This window comes from Peromyscus eremicus, chromosome 11, assembly GCF_949786415.1.
Source record: "Peromyscus eremicus chromosome 11, PerEre_H2_v1, whole genome shotgun sequence".
Classification (NCBI taxonomy): domain Eukaryota; kingdom Metazoa; phylum Chordata; class Mammalia; order Rodentia; family Cricetidae; genus Peromyscus; species Peromyscus eremicus.
This window is the reverse complement of record NC_081427.1, coordinates 56748532-56766974: the sequence shown is the minus strand read 5'-3', so window position 1 is coordinate 56766974 and position 18443 is coordinate 56748532. Positions and strand designations below refer to the sequence as shown.

The window sequence follows — 18443 nt, the reverse complement described above, 5'->3', positions numbered from 1 at the left end:
CGTTAAACACGAGAAAATCGAGACCACACGATGCATGCGAGACTCAGAACCCATGTCAGGACTAGAGTTTGTGGCTTCACGTGGCTGTTACAGCCACGTGAGGCCAACCGCTAATGATCATTCTCTGCTGAAAATTTGCTTGGTTGAGTTCTTCTTGGGTGAAGTGTTAAAAAAGATCTGCACAGTCCCCAAGCAAATAAATAAAAAGACTAGACCCAAGTGGGGTGATGAGAAGGTTGTCTCCCGTCAGCAGACTTCCTATGACTCATACCATCGATTTTCCTACAGAGTATCATTTCCTATTGCTCTTTCGCAGACAAAGGTTATCTGAAAATATTGTATCACATATCTAAATGCGTAATTAAAGTTTAATCAGCATTGACCCAGTCTAGTGATAAGAATAATTATCAGCAAAGAATAGTCACTGAGAGTCATTATATTGTATACAAAAAAAAATCTATAATTTCTAACTAATGGATATGAGAGAACTGCCAAATTTGGCCTATTGTGTCAGTAATGCCTTTAAAAAAAAAAGCCAACAAGGAATTTCAAATCATGAAATTTTAAATTGTTAAGTTGCTCTGTGCAATTAGCAAATACCTGACTGTGTCTAACACTATCAGGTAAACAAACATCCTGTTCTTCATTAACATTCTCAAATCAAGGAATATATATATGTTCTGGATAGCAGTCTGTCAACTTGACACAATCTAAAGTCATTTGAGATTTTAAAGTCAATTGAGGGAGCCTCAGTTGAGAAAATGCCTCCATAAGACTGGGTAGGCAAGCTTGTAGGGCATTTTCATTAGTAAATGATGAGGGAGGGTCCAGCCCACTGTGGGTGGTGCCATCCCTGGGCTGGTGGTCCTGGGTTCTCTATGAAAGCAGGCTGAGCAAGCCATGAGGAGCAGCAAGCCAGTAAGCAGCACTCCTCTGTGTTCTCCGCTTCAGCTCCTGCCTCCAGGTTCCTGCCTTGCGTTCCCTCGATGATGGATTGTGATTGGGATGGCATGTAAGCCAAGGGGACCCTTTTCTTTGGTTATGTCTTTATCAACAATAGGAACAAAACCGGAACACTTCCAAAGCCAACCCATGCCACCGCCAGCACTGTAGGTCGCCCCGTACAAATCATGACATTATGAATGACCGTGAACTCACTTTCTTTTCAGGTTGTCGACACAAGTCTTTATGTAGGTGTCGTAATAATTAATTTGATCTTCATAAAACGCTGCCTTCTTATTAAGTGCGTTCAGGGTCTGCTGAAGTTTTGACAGTTCAGCTTTTCGAAGCTTGCGGTGGATTCTTTGATTTCGAATATCCTGAAATGAGTAAAGGCTGTAATGACAGGCTGAAGCAAGACTCGCTTTGTGAGATTGATACTTTAGAAGACCAACGAGCAGCAGGCCAGCGGCTAACTGCTGGTTCTAGTTCATCTCAGGCACCTCATTATATGCATCACCACAACACCACAACACGTCGTTATCACTTTCTGCTTCAGAACTGGAAAACGTCCATCTTCTATTTTAAGAGGGTTACTAAAGTTTATATTTCCCCCAGATGAGAGAAGGGCCTGGGAAGACAGCTCGGAGTCCGTAAAGTGCTTTCGTGAGGACTTGAGTTCAGATCCCTCATACCCACCAAGAGCTAGGCACGGTGGGGGTGGGGCAGGGACAGGCCCATTGGGGGCTCACTGGCCAGCCAGTTAGCTGAAACTGCTGTGAGATCCAGGTTCAGTGAGACACTTGTCTCAAAAAATAAGGCAGCAAGCTAGAGAACCGAATAAGAACTATAGAGAAATAAGAAGTGGAAATACTGGCACCCAATGCTGACCTCTGGCTCCCATATACCTACTCATGGAAGAGTACACACACACACACACACACACACACACACACACACACACACACACTTCACAAACACATACACGCAAACATACATACTTCACAGACACACACACAAATACACATTTCACAGACAGACACCCCCACCCCAAAGCCAAAAATGTAATTTGAGAATCACCAAATAGTTTAAGAAAAAATGTTTTAAAAGAGGCACAAAAGGCTGGAATGTAGCTCGGTTGGTAGAGTTCTTGCTCAACAACCTGGCTCCACTCCCCAGCACATACATTAGGCACGATGGTACACACTTGTAATCCCAGCACTTAGGAGGCAGAGGCAAGCAGTTCAGAAGTTCAAAGTCTCCCTGGGCTGGATAACAAGGTACAGACCAGCCTGGAATACAAGAGACTCTTTCTTCAAATTAGTAAAAGAAAAGGAGTACAAAGAAAACATTAGCAAGAGAAATGTGATTTCCTCAGACTGTGTTCAACTTTTCTCTTTGAAGACTATTTTAAGCCAAAGAAGTTTATGTTTACATATTATTTCACCTTATCCATGACTCTCATAACTTGAGAAGATTCAAAAGTGAAAACTATTACAATTGACTAACTCTCCATTTCACGGTTCCACATTATGGATTTGAACAAATAACTGAAAATAAGGGGAGAAAGAAAATTGTCTTTGTAATGAGCATATCCAGCCCTTTCTCTTTTTACTCCCTAAGCAATACAGTATCACATGTATTTACACAGCACTTAGGTTGTATTTGGCATTGTAAGTATCTAGATAATATATATGGGAGATGACTTCGAGTATATGGGGAAGTTAGGCACGATGGCATATACTTGTTGGTCCCAGCCACTTAAGAGGCCGAGTCAGGAAGATTGCTCAGAGTGAGACAGTCTTAGCAAGATAGTGATAAACCATTTCATTTTACTTTTGAGTAAAACGCACACAGGGGGATGTGATTAGCTCATATGCAAATATTGCATCATGGATTCTGGTTATTAGCTGGAATCCTAAACCTAATCCCCTCCAGATAGCAAGAAATGACTGTACTTAGATTTAAATAGAATTCCTAGAATACAAACTGTTTTGTCTTACTGTTTATAGATTACGAGAGTTGTGTTAAAATTAAACTTGCAGATCTAGGTTTTAAAAAGTCACCCAGTAAAGGCTGGGGAGATTTCTTGGTGGGTAAAATTGCTTGCCACGAAAGCCTTATGACTTGAGTTTGATCCCCAGAGCCCATAATCTGTAATTCCAGCATGAATTACAGAGATGGGAGATGGGGGTGGAAACAAGAGTTGGCTGGAAGCTTGTAGGCCAGCTAGCCTGAAGTTCTCTATACAACAGAGACAAGAGAAACTCCGCCTCAAAAAGGTAGGTGTGAAAGGTTGTTCTCTGACCTCCACACAAATACTGTGGTACATGTACTGACACTCAGACATACACATTTGCTCTCTCTCTCTAAATAAAACAATTAAAAAAATTATTCAGTAAGCTATGAAAATATTTCACTTGAGAAAATGGTGCCTGCTTAACATTATTTTTCCTTTGTGAACAAATTAAAACCAACTGTTTCAGGAATTATAAGGCATATTCCCCTACAGCTTCTGAAATAATTCATTACTAAACAGAGCCTTCTCATTGATGGCAAACAGCATTGGTTTCTCTGTCTTATATACCTCAAGAGAAATATTCTCCACCCCAAACTATAAAAAGAAATACTAGCTTCTTTGTATTGCTCAGGGAAGGAGAAATCATCATTCCTCTAAAAGTGACCATAATTTTCCACTGAAGATTCAAACTGTGCATTTCCCCAGAGGATGACAAAATAGATTTTTTTCTCTAATTATTTAACTGCCTCTAAGCTCAGATCCACATTAACGTGTACATTTGAATCAAAAGAATGAAATGTACTTTTTACCGAAATATGTCCTCCCTTATCATCAATAAACAGATCTCAACCACTTCCTGTGTTTCCTTGAACGAAGCTGAGATCACATTCGCAGGAAGTTCTCAAGTCCGGAATGTGAAATGAAAACCGAGAAAGAAACACCTTTAAGTTTGGGCTGCAGTAAGGCTAAACTGCTTAGAAGCAAATTCTCAGGGACAAAGTTACCATCTCAGTGGAAGATCCTAAGGGCAGTTGGGCTGTATGGCAATTAGCATTGAAGAAAAACATATTTCCCAAAGGGTCATAAAACAAACAAAAAACCAAGCATCCATGGCTTCAAGTAGTAACAAGACTGTTCAACACTCCCAGGGCATTGATCCCTGGTGTGTCTCAAGTATTCTTGGCTTGGGGAACTGTATCTATTTTGTATAAAAGCCATGAATCTCCTTGAAACCTTTAAAAAATGCAGAACACTAAGCAAAACAGGAACTATGTATGCACCGATGAGGCCCTTATATCACCTCACAGGACACCCAGCACGTGCCACTGATTAGCAAATGTCTACGTGAAAATGGAAGAAGACTATCTCCAGACACCTTGGCGATCTCGTTGAGAATGTCTTGGTATTTATTTTTGGATGACACATGTCCAGTCTGCTCCAATGTCCGGAGATTCCTCTGGATCTTCCTCTTCTTTTGCTCAAGAGGCAGGCATGCATCTTCCATCATGGCTTGGCCCTGCTTCCCTTCTTCTGGAGTCCTGGAGTCTACAATGGCACGGCTCTCCATGTCTTTGGCATGCTCCAGTTCCTAAAAAGAAAATACCAGAAACGTCACTTTTCCTCCAATCACTCCGTGTCACAAGCTGAAATCTAAAGATTAGCACTCAAATGTGCTCTTTATGGTTTTGAAGTAAACCCTGGGAAAAAAATCACTTCCACTTTAAAGTAAAACAAAACAAAACAAAACAAAACACCCGGTAGCGATAATGGACCTAATCTGGCCAGAATTCAAAGGTGCTGCTTTCTTGCCAAGGTGACATTAGTATAACCGTTACTTTGTAATTCCTTGGATGAAGGATCTCAATTTCTGGGTAGCCCAGTGGAGAAAATTAAAAATAGATTGTATTAATACGTGGCTCAGAGGGCCCACTAAAAGCTTCACAAACCAGCCACGCTGTCAGAGATTCATAGGCCATTTAACAGCGAAGCAGCCAGAGAGCTGCACTCTGATCCCAGGATCACTGACACAGTCAACTTGGCTGGGTTCCTTTGAACCACAGGGTAGAGATATTCCCACAGATGATAGTTCCTAAACCCACAATGTGCACACAAATGAACGCGAACCAGCATGTCCAAGATAACTGCCATACAAGGAGACGGATGGTCGTCTATTTCACCGCACAAGACAACTGACACCACAGATCAATTTCTGTGCCACAACTGTTATTAGAGTAACGTCGGCACAGGGCACACAGGGCACACAGGGCACAGAAATGGCTCACTGGGTCATCAGCAGCAGACAACAGACTTGACAGCCAGTATACTTAATCCGTGCCAGCCATGATGGCATCCATTTAGCATGTCTCCCCCCTTCTCATTTAGTCTTCCCCATGAATTAGAAATTATTTCTAGGGGCTGGAGAGATGGCTCAGAGGTTAAGAGCACTGGCTGCTCTTCCAGAGGTCTTGAGTTCAATTCCCAGCAACTGCATGGTGGCTCACAACCATCTATAGTGGGGTCTGATGCCCTCTTCTGGTGTAAAGGCATACATGCAGGCAGAGCATTCATATATGCATAAAATAAATACATCTTTAAAAAAAAGTAACTATTTCTACTAAGGCCCAGAGTTCTAAGTGTCCTCAGTCACAAGCTAGGAAGCATAGAGACAGATATAAAAGAGTCCAGATGTATGTTCACGGTTTCTGTCACTAACTTATAATAATACATTTGGGAAAAAAATTGAGATAATCAGAGCTAAAAAACTTTTATCTTGAAACAGAATATTTATATATCCAGATTGCTTAAAAACATTCACACATTTGAACATATAAAATGGCTTGAAATTTTGATTTTTTTAAAAATTAAATCTGGAGATAGAATGATTTCTTGGCAACCCATTACATTAAGAAGAATAGGAAAGCCGGGCGGTGGTAGCGCACGCCTTTAATCCCAGCACTCGGGAGGCAGAGCCAGGCGGATCTCTGTGAGTTCGAGGCCAGCCTGGGTTACCAAGTGAGTTCCAGGAAAGGCGCAAAGCTACACAGAGAAACCCTGTCTCAAAAAAACCAAAAAAAAAAAAAAAAAAAAAAAAAGAAGAATAGGAAAATTATGAGCACTTCCATTAAGAAGTAATTAGATAATTCTGTTAACTTGACTAGCGAGTGGCAATTATCGGCACTAAAATAATAACACTGGGATTGATTGATTTATATCAGAGGCAATTATTGGCACTAAAATAATAACACTGGGATTAATTGATTTATTTCAGAATGAACTGAATAATAATTGTTATTTTTTTCCTTTTGTTGTTGAGATAGCCCAGGCTGGCCCTGAACTCCTGGTCTTCCTGCCCCCTCTTCTTCTCTCTCCTTTTCTGCTTCACTCCCACGAGGTATGCACTCCTCGACCCCCACCTCTTTCTCTGTCTCCCTCTTTCTGTCTCTCTACCTCTTTCTCTATTATAATAAACTCTCCATGTGGATGCATCATCTGGGTTATGTATCACTGGCCACCGCCACTGCCGCCGCTGCCATGCCCGGCCCGGCATGGCATGCATCTGCCCAGCATGTTTCTCTGAACGCACAGGATACCCTCAGGATACTCTCATAGGGGGGCTCCCCCTGCATAATAATAAACCATAACAGGTAGTGTTGATGATTGTATTAGATTGTGAATACGCCATGGTCTTAGACATTAATTTTGGATGCACTTGGAAAACTCCGTTGATCTGTGAAACATCTCTCTTCTAAGTTAGTAAATACATAACAAGGATTTTTGACATTCTATCAAGCAGAACTATTTCTTCACTGATCTATCCAGCCATCTACTGAATGTCAAAGCTTAAGGTCTACACCCAGAAGCTCTGAAAGGCTCAGAACTCTATCCCTACTGTAGAAATAAATAAACCAATAAATAACAGCCAGCACACATTTGAGAAAGTGTTTTTCATGTCTCTCCCACTGATATTCCATGTGGGCTTCAGATATGGATGAACTTGGTTGTCTACAGCAAGGGACTTCAGACACATATGTTCCCCTATGTCACAGTGAATATTTGGTGTGGAGACTAAGAACACTGTCATCTATTGAGTGTACTTGTTATTGTTCACATAGAGACAAGTCACCTGCTGCTCCGTTGCTGGGGTCTCTAAGATTTCAATCAGTGTGCTCCCTGGCTGGTTCCGGGTCACGTCGATGATCAGCTTTTTGGTCCTTAAAAATGAGAAAAAGGAGACAGATGTTCAGGCAGCAGTCTTGATGCACAAAAATCTGTTTCTCCCTTGTGAATACATAAAGCATTTTCCATGATGATGCCCTAAAGTGAAGTGTTCTTGCTCAAAGCTCCTAAAAGCCTGCATATGCCCGATAAGCATAGTCTGGACTTCATATGCTAAATGCTGTAAGATTAGTCTCTCAGAAACGTACACAAATATGTCATAAGAGTCCTTACAGAATTTTTTTTTTTCATTTATGACAGCTTACTTTTTGAAGGGCAGCAGAGACAAGTGCTGCAGATATGGCCTGCTGCTGTAAAGGACATAGGAAGACCCCACCCCTTACCCCCAGCATTGACTCCCGAGCCTGTGAACACATCAGAACTAAATCTCTGCTTTCCCTGCGTGGAAAAAGTTATACGACAGCGAGAAGGCCAATGGGAGCAGAAGGACCCTGTGGACTTGGAAGCTTTGGGCTTCTGGGGAGCCCAGCAAAGAGACTGGGAGTTCCAGGACACAGGAGGTGAGCAGAGAGGGCCTTGCTTGGAGCTGAGAACCAAGAGCTGTTCTAGACAAGTTGAGGGCTGGAGAACACCCTGGAAGTGCTGAACCATACTTTCTTCCATAGGTGCTCGTCAGCAAACTGACTGCCCTTTTAATTAGGGATCAGGGTATGTAATTACATCGAGGGGGAGGGGGAGGTAGGGATGCATCTCCATAGAACATGTGTGAGGCCCAAAATTCAATCCCCCATACTACAGACACCACATAGCAGCAACAACAACAACAACAACACAACCATAAAAGGCAAGCGTTCACATTCGATCACTGTTACATAGGATGGAAAGTGTGTTATTGGAAAGAGGTCCTCTTTCAAAAGACAGAAACACCCACAGACCTTGCCTTGAACTACACACAGGTCAGATCTGCAATTTCACAGTTATTGCAGCCCTGCTCCCCTATGGACTTTCAGCTCTGTCGGAGAATGAATTTCTTCCCTGGCCACAGCAGGAAATGGCCACATCACATGAAACTGGAAACGAAAATGGGTCACACTGTGAAGCAGAAGGGCGGCTGCTCCCGAATGAGACCGCGTTAACCCCAAATGTGAGACACCAGACATGAGATAAATAATGGGATAAGCAAACGAGTTTTTTTCTCATTTCCTATTTATCTCAAGTCTGCACAAGAAGAGAGAACAGCTTCCTCCCCTCCCTTCTCCCTGGTCTCTGGAGAGCAGTTTCCTCTAGCCCCATGACCCTTGGCTGCTGGGGATTTTCAGGCTGTCTGACAATGCACAGCTAAAGACTCCAGGGAATCAAGGGGTACACAGCTAATTATAGCCCAGGGGGAGGTGGCACTGTTTCTGAGGCGGCCAAGGTCAGAGAGCTGTGTGTCCCTTCCCACACACACACCAGCTTCTTCCAACCATCATCAGGAATGAATTAGACAGAAACATGATTATGCTTCCCCACACAGAGATTTAGTATTCTAGCCCAGGCTGGCTCCAAATGTGAGCTCCTAAGTGTCTGGATTACAGGCATCCTCCACCAGGCTTGGCCTTTAGGCAGAAACACTGAGTTGAAAATAAAAGCTTTAGATGACTTAAAAAATGCCAACAGTGAGAGATTCTTATGTGAAATAACATTTTAGGTACTCTCTTCCACCAATTATCAAATAAGTGACATTACTTATAACCGCCCCCATCAGGACAGAAAATTGTTTATTTGCTATAAGTAAGCTGATGGACAAATTGCCTAAATAACCCCCTTCTTTCTTGGAATTCTAGATGATGTCATGCCTGTGGAATTCATTGCTAAAATTCTCCCACCTCCACAGTCTATATATAACCAAGTCAGCACCTGCTTTGAGGGCAGGGATCTGAAGTCCCCCTCCCAACTGTGTGCCAAGGAGCTAAGGGCATTATGGGCAGGTAGGTTGAAGGCCATCTCTGAGACCCCGCCCTTCCCACTGCTGCCCTCCATGCCCACCCCCCAATTCCTGTTACTTATGAGCTGAATGGACCAGTACAAATGACATAATCCTTATATTTTTCCATTTTTAAAATGCAGACAATTTGACAGAAAGACGTCATATGAAAGCCCTGTGTGCTGGGGTCTAACAGATGGCGAGCACTCCTGTAACCATGAACGCTATGCTGTGCAAGATGGCAGCTGCTGGACATCAAGTACCAAGGAGCACCTGAAACCTGGCTGGACCGGGTGGGAAAGATGTGCGTTTGGACACACACTCTAACTTAAAGACTTAGCAGAGGGAAGAACACACAATACCTCCTAAACAATCTTTTCTATTCATTATGTACAGAAATGAAAATGTTTTTGATACAGGACATATTACTAGACAACTTCAGCTCCCTACAAAAGCCACTGATATACGAATGTGGTGCCAGACCTGCTACTTACCCTGATCTGACCACTGCATATGACATCTGTGCATTGCAATGTCACCCTACATTCTATAAATAGGAACAATCATTATGTGTCATTTTAAAAATTATATAATAAACATCTCACTGGAAAAGCAAAAGACAAGAAATAATGTCACCCGAATCTTTTTAGAATGTGGCTTTGAGAAAATTTAAGGTTCCATGTGTGGATCATATTAAAAAACAATTTTTTTTGAAAGTGCAATAGTCAAACATTCCATTCTTCAACCAGAAGCTAGTAGTCTGAGGACCTGGTTAGTCATAGGACCTCAGCACAAGAGGACTTTGGAAGACGGCCCACTGTCTGAGACACGAACGGGGCAACTAAGAGCCAGGAGGCTTAATGGGCAGACAAAGATCACACTCGGGTGTCTAGCCCTGCAGAAGAGAAGGTGAGCTGCTGGTTCTGCATCCTCCCCTGTCCCTCATCATCCTGTGGGAACAACCTGCTCTGTGTCCTACCTCCTGTTTGTGCTGTGCACGAAACTTAAACACACTACGTCCATTCTCTACCACTGAGTCACAGCCCAAGTCACTATCCTCTCTTCTCCTAGCAGCTTTCCAAGAAAAGCCCCCGAGGTCTTTAAGTCTTTGCAGAGTAGCATTTACACAGAGTTCATGTTCTGGCTCACGGTCGGTTGCCAGTGACCTTCTTAATGCTCCTCCCTCCTCACCCAGTGCGAGCCTAACTTTCTGGCTGTGTCCAGCTGATTTGTGTATCAGCCTCTACACTGTTCAGCCATCTGGGAGGCAGGCTCATCCAAACACAAAGAGGCCTCTAACTCTGGGAAAGAACTGTTGAAGAATAATGAAATACACCAGGGAGTTTACTCATCAGAGCTCTGCTGTGAAAAAGAGCACAGAGCATTGCAAGTGGTCGAGGCTCCTTGGGCCTGGCCACTCCATCCATGGCTCTGCTTTCCGCTGTACAGCATGCCCAAGGCTGACAGGGAATCCGTGCTCAGAAATACTTGGTGGTGTTTAAAATCACAGTCATGTCAGTACATACTTTTAGCAGCAGACCTCCAACGCCACCTCTGCCATTGAGCACTCCTGCTGGGGTAGGATAATGGCTATTTCAACTGAGTCACGGGGAAGGAGAAACATTCTTGAGAGATGACAATGTGAACACCAGAGCAGCTAAATGTGACTGAAAAACCACAAATACTGGCTCAAGTTAAGCACATAGTTCTGTGAAAAATCAAGCTGAATAAAGTCATAAGGTCACATAGTTGAAGATGAATGGAAGTTATAATGAGAGAGATTTATAGTTGTATAGTTCCTTCTAATTTACAGGCGGTTGAATGTATGATCTCATGGGATGAGCCCTCCCTGCCCTTTTCTATGAGGATGAAGCCAACAGAACACCTTGCTGGGTCTATGACTAATAGGTGACACTTTGAAGCAGTATCCTTTGTCATCCAAGGCTCTTCCACAGCAGGCTTGTTTTTGTTTTTGTTTTTAAATACACTATGCTTGGTAGTACTGAGGAAATGGTGGCAGCCCAAGAGGAAAGTCCAGGGGAATTCAGGTTCTTCCTATTCCAGTGAATGCACTCTGTGTACCTCACATCCACGTCACTCTCCTGTAGCAATTTTCACTCTTTTTTTTCTAGGGCACAAAGGCCGTGTGCCCTTAGGGATTGTAAAACTCTGTGACTGAGATTGTAGGCTCTGGAGGACTTACGCTTATCTGGGTTTAAATCTCTATTCCAGTAACTGGCCTGTTGCCCAGGGAAAAGTTTACATCTGTTCACATCTGCCTTGCCCTTACTGTTCTCATCCTTAAATTCTGATGGTAACCTCCAACCTCATGAGGTTCCTGAGAGTGTTGTAGTACACACACGTGTACACACGTGTACACACACACACACACACACACACACACACACACACACACACGGATGCACATTCTGTTCTTCTCCCTCCATCCTTCTCGTCTTTGGGTTGACATTTTTTCTTTCTTATTAGTGTCCTTTTCTATCTTAGTTATTTTATTATTTTGTGTGTATAAGGATTTTGCCTGCATGTATGCCTGTGCAACACATGCATGCCTGATGCCTTTGGAGTTTGGGACTGGAGATACAGATGGTTGTGAGCTGCCATGTGGGTGCTGTGAATCAAACTCAATTCCTCTACAAGAGCAACAAGGCTCTCAACTGCTGAGCCATCTCTTCAGCCCCAATGTCCTTTTCTATATAAAATTTCATATAAATATAAGAGGCAAAATATTTGCAGATCACAGATCTGCTAATGTGACTATATAAGAAATACTTTCAACCCAAGAATAACAACTTCATTTAAAACTAGGTAAAGGATATTTGTTTTCAGTACTGGGAACCCAGGGCCACATGAATGCTAGGAAAGGACTCTATTTGAATGAATACTCTATGAAGGTGATGGGCTGCTGCTCAACAAGCACGTGAAAATGTGTTCAGCATCCCTAATGGGTGTGGACTTACAGATCAAAGCCACGGTGAAATACTCTACACCCACTGAGATGACCAACGATAAAAGAAGACAAAGGGGGTGTGAGAAGGTGGAGAAAAGTTGGAACCTTGTATTTTGTAGGGGAGTGTGAAATGGTGTGGCCACTATGGAAAACAGTTTGGTGAGCCACCAAAAAACTACATGGAGGATGACCATGTACACTAGCAATTTTATGTCCAGCTATATAACCAAAAGAAAAGAGGTGTTTAAACAAAGACTTGTGTCTGGATGTATATATAATAGCACTAGTCACAGCTCATAAGTGCAAACAACCCAAACGTCTACTAACAGATGAATCAGTAAACAAAATATAGCCATACGGTGAAGTACTATGCAGTCATGAAAAGGAATAAAATACTGATTCGTGCCCTAACATGGCACCACTAAAACTACATGGATAAAGAAAACCAGGTACAGGGGGCTGGAGAGATGGCTCAGAGGTTAAGAGCACTGACTGCTCTTCCAGAGGTCCTGAGTTCAATTCCCAGCACCACATGGTGGCTCACAACCATCTGTAATGAGATCTGGTGCCCTCTTCTGGCCTGCAGGTGTATATGCAGACAGAACACTGTATACATAATAAATAAATTAAAAAAAAAAAAAAAAAAAGAAAACCAGGTACAGAAGACCACGTTAAAGCATCCCATTTATTCAAAATATCTCGAACAGTTAAGTTCATGGAGACAGAATGCAGACGAGCAGCTAGTAGGGTCTGGAGAACAAGGGCAAAGGGCCTGACTCGAGCAAGCTGAAGATATTCTGGAACTCGGTAGTGTTAATATTCTGATCCCACCCCTTGGCGCCACCCTGCATGTGAAAGGAAAAACTCCCCCCCTTCTTCTCTCTCCTTTTCTGCTTCACTCCCACGAGGTATGCACTCCTCGACCCCCACCTCTTTCTCTGTCTCCTTCTTTCTGTCTCTCTACCTCTTTCTCTATTATAATAAACTCTCCATGTGGATGCATCATCTGGGTTATGTATCACTGGCCACCGCCACTGCCGCCGCTGCCATGCCCGGCCTGGCATGGCATGCATCTGCCCGGCATGACTTGCATCTGCCCAGCATGTTTCTCTGAATGCACAGGATACCCTCAGGATACTCTCGTAGGGTTGATGATTGTATTAGATTGTATTAGATTGTGAATGTCCCAAAATGTCACTGAACTATGCACTTTTAAATTGTTGGAGTAACAGGTTATATGCTATAAGTATCTCAAAACCACTGGCCAGTTCCACACAGCACACCATGAAAGGAGAGATCTGAGGTGGCAGCATGCACAGGGGAGCTGGAGTCTGCTGCAGAACCAGGGTGGGCAAGGTAGGAGCACTTCCCAGACCAAGACCCATGCCTCCCCAAAGACGCCCGACTTTTATGGTTTTATTTTTAAAATGTGAATTCCAAGAATGTGCTGAACTGTGGTGACTCCTGTCTCCAATCAGTGAACATGCATATTCTGTTCAGATGATTTCCTACTTTAGATGACCCAAACTAATTCCTATTCATCAGTGTAGACATTAGAGTTGACGGCACCCAGAGGATGGCATTCGAACAACAGACAGAACCAATTAAGAGGCGATTTCTTCCCATAACTTCTAAGGACAAAGCTTATGAGCTCATGGGAGACTTGGTCTAATTCCATTTGCATGGCCAAGCCACACCATCTGCATTTCCAGTTATCTGGATAATTGGCCGTTGCACAGAGGAAGTCAGGGTACATATTTCTTCTCCCCCGTTTTTTCCCCACTCTGTCCTGAGCTGACAGAAAGTTCAGTGTGACTTGGTCATCAATTGTACAAGGCTGCACCTGGCCTTATGAGGTCACAGACACGGCCTTGACCTGCAGCTGAGCCTGGGCCCTGGGGCGGCACCGTCCTCTTCACTGCCAGCCCAAAGACCTCAAACTCTAGAGGCAGGAGTGGTGCTGGCCTCTTTATTGCTGGGCCCAACCTCATGCCACCCATGGGGCTCTCAAGTGAATGGACGGCTCCTTCCCTGATCCAACCACAAAATAAACAGACGGCACCAAAGCGACCCAGGTCCCAAACGCAGCACACCTAGGAAGCTTTGTGGCATTCACAGGAATGGTTGACTCTCTGGGGACAATCAAGAGAGGAACGCTTTCTGAAGCACATTAGTGCCGCGGCTTCTGTCTCATACACAAACATTGGCACTTGGGATACAGAACTCAGAATATGTGTATGTAATGGCATCTTAATGCATGCTTATTCCTGTGCGCCCCCTTTTATCCTTCTTCAGTCTCCATCTCATCTCATTATATAACTGCTCTATGTGCCAACATACATTCTTCTGTTTATCTAGGGTCTTGAGTACTGCGTTGTTTGGGGAGCACATGCTTTTGATGTGTGCCGTTTTCATCTATGGTGTTTGATGGAGAATCTCTCTTTCCTACTCTACCTATAAGAGACTTACGGGGCACAAGCATGAGAAAAACAGTATTTGTTTTAAATGTGAATGCTTCCTTGAAGTCTTTGAGGGCAAAAAGACCCTATTGCTAAAGGAACCACACAGAACATGGAAATATAGAACATAGATCATAGAACATGGGAAAACCAAGCTGATGTAGACCTAGAAGCTCCATTTCTATCAGCTTTCACATTGCTGGAAGGTGTTATGCACACTATCAGAAGAGAAAAGTAATCACTGATGTTATTCTGCCATGAACCCTGTGAGCTCCGATAATGTCTGGCCTGGCAAGACATGCTGAGTGGTGAAATAAGGACATGAATATTGTGGGAGTAACCAACTTCTTTAGTAGATTTAAGGTCCGCTCCACAAGATGGAGCCTGCATTTGGTAACATTATTGGGCCAAGAACCTATGGCTAGATAGGTCCTAGGCCCTAGGCAAGAACCCGCTACAATTATTCTGCTAAATGGACGGAGTACAAACCAACCTCTAGTGACCTATTAGACCCATGGATTAAAGCATCCTTCAACCTTCATCAGAGTCGCTTCTGTTTGTAGTAGGCGATGCCCAACACAGAGACCCACAGCTGACCAAGGCGCAGAGAATAAGAGAATGTTCAGCACTAAGTGAGACACGCATATGGCACCTCCACCTCCAAAGGCTCAGTGATCATTGTGGATGAGGAGACAGAGTCTCAGAGCCAGATGCAGTGGACGACTCCAAGGGAACCGGGTCTTCTGAACAGAGCAGTGCATATGAACACACAGTGGTTGCCAGAGCATGCACAAGAGCCATGTAAGCTCAAGCCAGACATAATTCCAGCATGGAGAGGGGGAGTTGGGTACAATGTTCCACCCCTAGCTGAGGAGCTATCAGCAACTGTCAGTTGCTGACTAGGAAGGGTCAGTTTTCTCTAAAAATGTAGCCTAGTAGTCAACTATGCTCCAGGGGAAGACCATACATTTCCTGATCATTTGGGCAGCACAAATTGGCCATGATGGGAGAGAGAGGGGAAAAAAAAGGACACAAGATGGGTGGGAAGAGTGGGGTGAGGGAGGGTGAATATAATCAAGTCATGTGTAAAATTCACAATTATAAATATATATATATATATATATATATATATATATATATATATATATATATATAACTATATATATTAAAAAAAGAAGAAGTAGCGTGGACCACATGGCGGCCAGTGCTGCTTGACAAAGTCCCAGCATGTTGACTTTGCAGATCCCAATTCTCCAGAACTCTTTTACTTTCATTTTTAATGATTCTCACTATGTGTTATGGGAGTTTCCTTACGCCTTTTCCTTTGGGAAATTTTGTGTGGGCTCTGAGGGATGAAAATGTATACAAAATGGCAGCCTCTTTAAACAAAATAATTCTTTGGAACAAAATCCCCGCCACCTTGGAACCATATGGCGTGATAACTCTGCCTACACAAGTTAACACCAAGCTGCTAGGAAATGTAGAAAAGTTACATAGGCTTGATAAATAAGGGATATTTAATAATCAAGATTTATAAGCTCCTAAGGTCTATTCAGCTCCTCAGTAATCTTTGTCTAGCTTTGTCTTTGCTCACTTTAAGCTTTAGATATTTGGAAAAACTTATCTATATAAAAAAAACCCCTGCAATATTCTATAATGGAGTGTTTGGTCCCCTGAGAAAGTCCTTTTCCCAAGACTAGGCATTTCGACAAAAGTCCCCATTCCCTCAAGGGCTTGAAGAATGTTCCAGCACACTAAAAAGGGATACATTCTTATCTTTGGCAAGAGGAATTTGTGGCTCTCCATTAACACATGACTGGTGCCTATTAACTTGTCAAGGTCAATGCTAGCCTCCTCAATCCCTGATCTCAAGCTACACCCCAGCTCATATGCCCCCTTTCTCCCATTCAATCCTTTGCCATTATAGAGTATACATGATGTGGCCTTTTTTCAATAAACAGGCAGGATTCATTCACAGAGTTAGTCTCTTCTATCCCCTCGCCAACTACATACCTCCTCTTTGGGATCTGAAAGAGGCTGGAACTGGACTCAGGTAAAATAGAGTATAAACGTCAATGCTGCTGAACACACCCAGGATTAGTTTAATAAGAAAAGCCAATAAATCCAGCAGTGGTCTGTCATGTCTGTCCCTTTTTACATTGTTTTATACTTAAAAAAAAAAAAAAAACAAATGGATTAGCAGTGTTTTCTTGCTAATTTTCAACCACCGGAAACACATGCTCAAGTAAATCACTTCATTCCTTCAAGGAATCTAATTATGACATGCAAAACTAAAAAAACCAAGGCCAACTTTACAGCCTATTATAATATTTAGTTCCCTCCTAAACGATGAAGGCTCCATTATGCTCCGGTTTGATGGAAATGCAATGCATTTCAGTATTCGCCTACTTCTGAAGGAACGGCCTGCTGAGATTCAGCCCCACTTGAGTCTGCACGGTTCGGGTCACACTGCCGGAACCATGAACTGTTACCCCCGACGACGACTTACTTTATCATGAGGCTTCTGCCATCGACAGCCTCTCCGTCCTTGATGTCATACTTGCTTGTCAGGGAAAGGGAAATCTCCGTCTTGGAGAGCTGATTGAGTGTGTTTTCCTTGTTAGGGTCATTGGGGTCGACTGCTCCTTCCCCTGTAAGGAAGCAAAACAAGAGGAAACAAAAATGTTATTTTTCCAGTTCGCTCCTGTAGGGACGGACGGCCTCACACTGTAAGATAAGGGTTTGGAGAACACAGGACAGGCTCAGGAATTAAATGGGAGATTTATAGACCCCATAAAGCCTGCATATCCTAGGACATCTGGAGTGGATTTTAAAGCACTGGATCAAAATGTTAATGTGGGGCATAAATATTCACAAAAGAACAAATTAAAAAAAAAAGAACTGTGAATAAAAGGAATCTTTTGATTTCAGTAAGGACTTTGCCATATTTGGAGAGGCTCATTTTCCATGTTTCCTTTCTTTGTGAAACAGATTGCTAAGTCCTTTTCATTGTCTCTAGGGCTTACCTTCAGCAAGAACAAACAATTTTGTAACCCAAGATGTAAAACATTATAGAATTTTGGGGAGGGTGGGTTCTGGGGGTTGAACCTTGCACATGCTAAACAGGTACTTTTCCATGGAGCAACACCCTGGCCCTGAGTTAGAGTGTTCTTATTGTGTAAGGAGAGACAAAGGAGAACTCTGATTTTTCCTTTGCCACGGGGTATCAACTGCAGGCAGTTTCTTGGTTATGGTCGGGGCCCTTGTCTACCCCCCTCCCCCAATCCCTTGGTGATAGGACCCCATCTGGCTTGACCCTGTGCAGGCCCTGTATGTATGCTGCCATAGTCTCTGTGAATTCATGTTCATCAGTCCTGGTGTGTCTGGGAAACCCTGTTTCTTTGGAGCCAACCACCCCCTCTTAACAATCTTCCTGCTTCTTCTTCAGCACAGCTTTCCGAGCCTTGAGGGGAGGGGTGTGCTGAAGACATCCCACCTAGGACTGGGCCCTCCGGAGTCTCCTACTCTCTGCGTGATGTCCGGCTGTGGGTCTCTGTGTCAGTTCCCATCTACTGCAAGGAAATAATTTTCTCCAGTGGAGTCTCACTGGGTATGTTAACCACACTTCAGGGTATAGGAGGAGTTGGCCAACACAAAATGAACTCAATAGCATGGTTTTGGACTTACTGTCTCATATTGCTTTGTTTGGGCTTTTTTTTTTTTTTTTTTGTCTGATTGGTCTCTTGCTTCTTTATTTCTGGTGTGTGTGTGTGTGTGTGTGTGTGTGTGTGTGTTGGGGGGGGTTGTGTGTTTCTTTTTCTTTCTTTTTTTTTAAAAAGAGACATAAAGTTGGGTGGGTTAGGAGGAGAGGAGGATACAGAATCAAAGCAGAAGAGGAAAATATGATCAAGATCT

At 43.2% G+C, this 18443-nt stretch overlaps 1 protein-coding gene across 4 annotated transcripts in view; it reads right to left on the bottom strand.

Annotated features, from left to right (window-relative positions):
- The window catches only part of Iqgap2 (IQ motif containing GTPase activating protein 2), a 274968-nt gene that overhangs the window by 3681 nt on the left and 252844 nt on the right, over positions 1–18443 (bottom strand). For all 4 annotated transcript variants that reach the window (XM_059276313.1, XM_059276314.1, XM_059276316.1 and 1 more), the window contains 4 exons: positions 17038–17179; positions 7083–7170; positions 4335–4547; positions 1159–1319 (listed from right to left, as the gene is read on the bottom strand). In XM_059276313.1, the coding sequence (XP_059132296.1) occupies positions 1159–1319; positions 4335–4547; positions 7083–7170; positions 17038–17179 (604 nt within the window). The remainder of the gene's footprint in view (positions 1–1158; positions 1320–4334; positions 4548–7082; positions 7171–17037; positions 17180–18443) is intronic.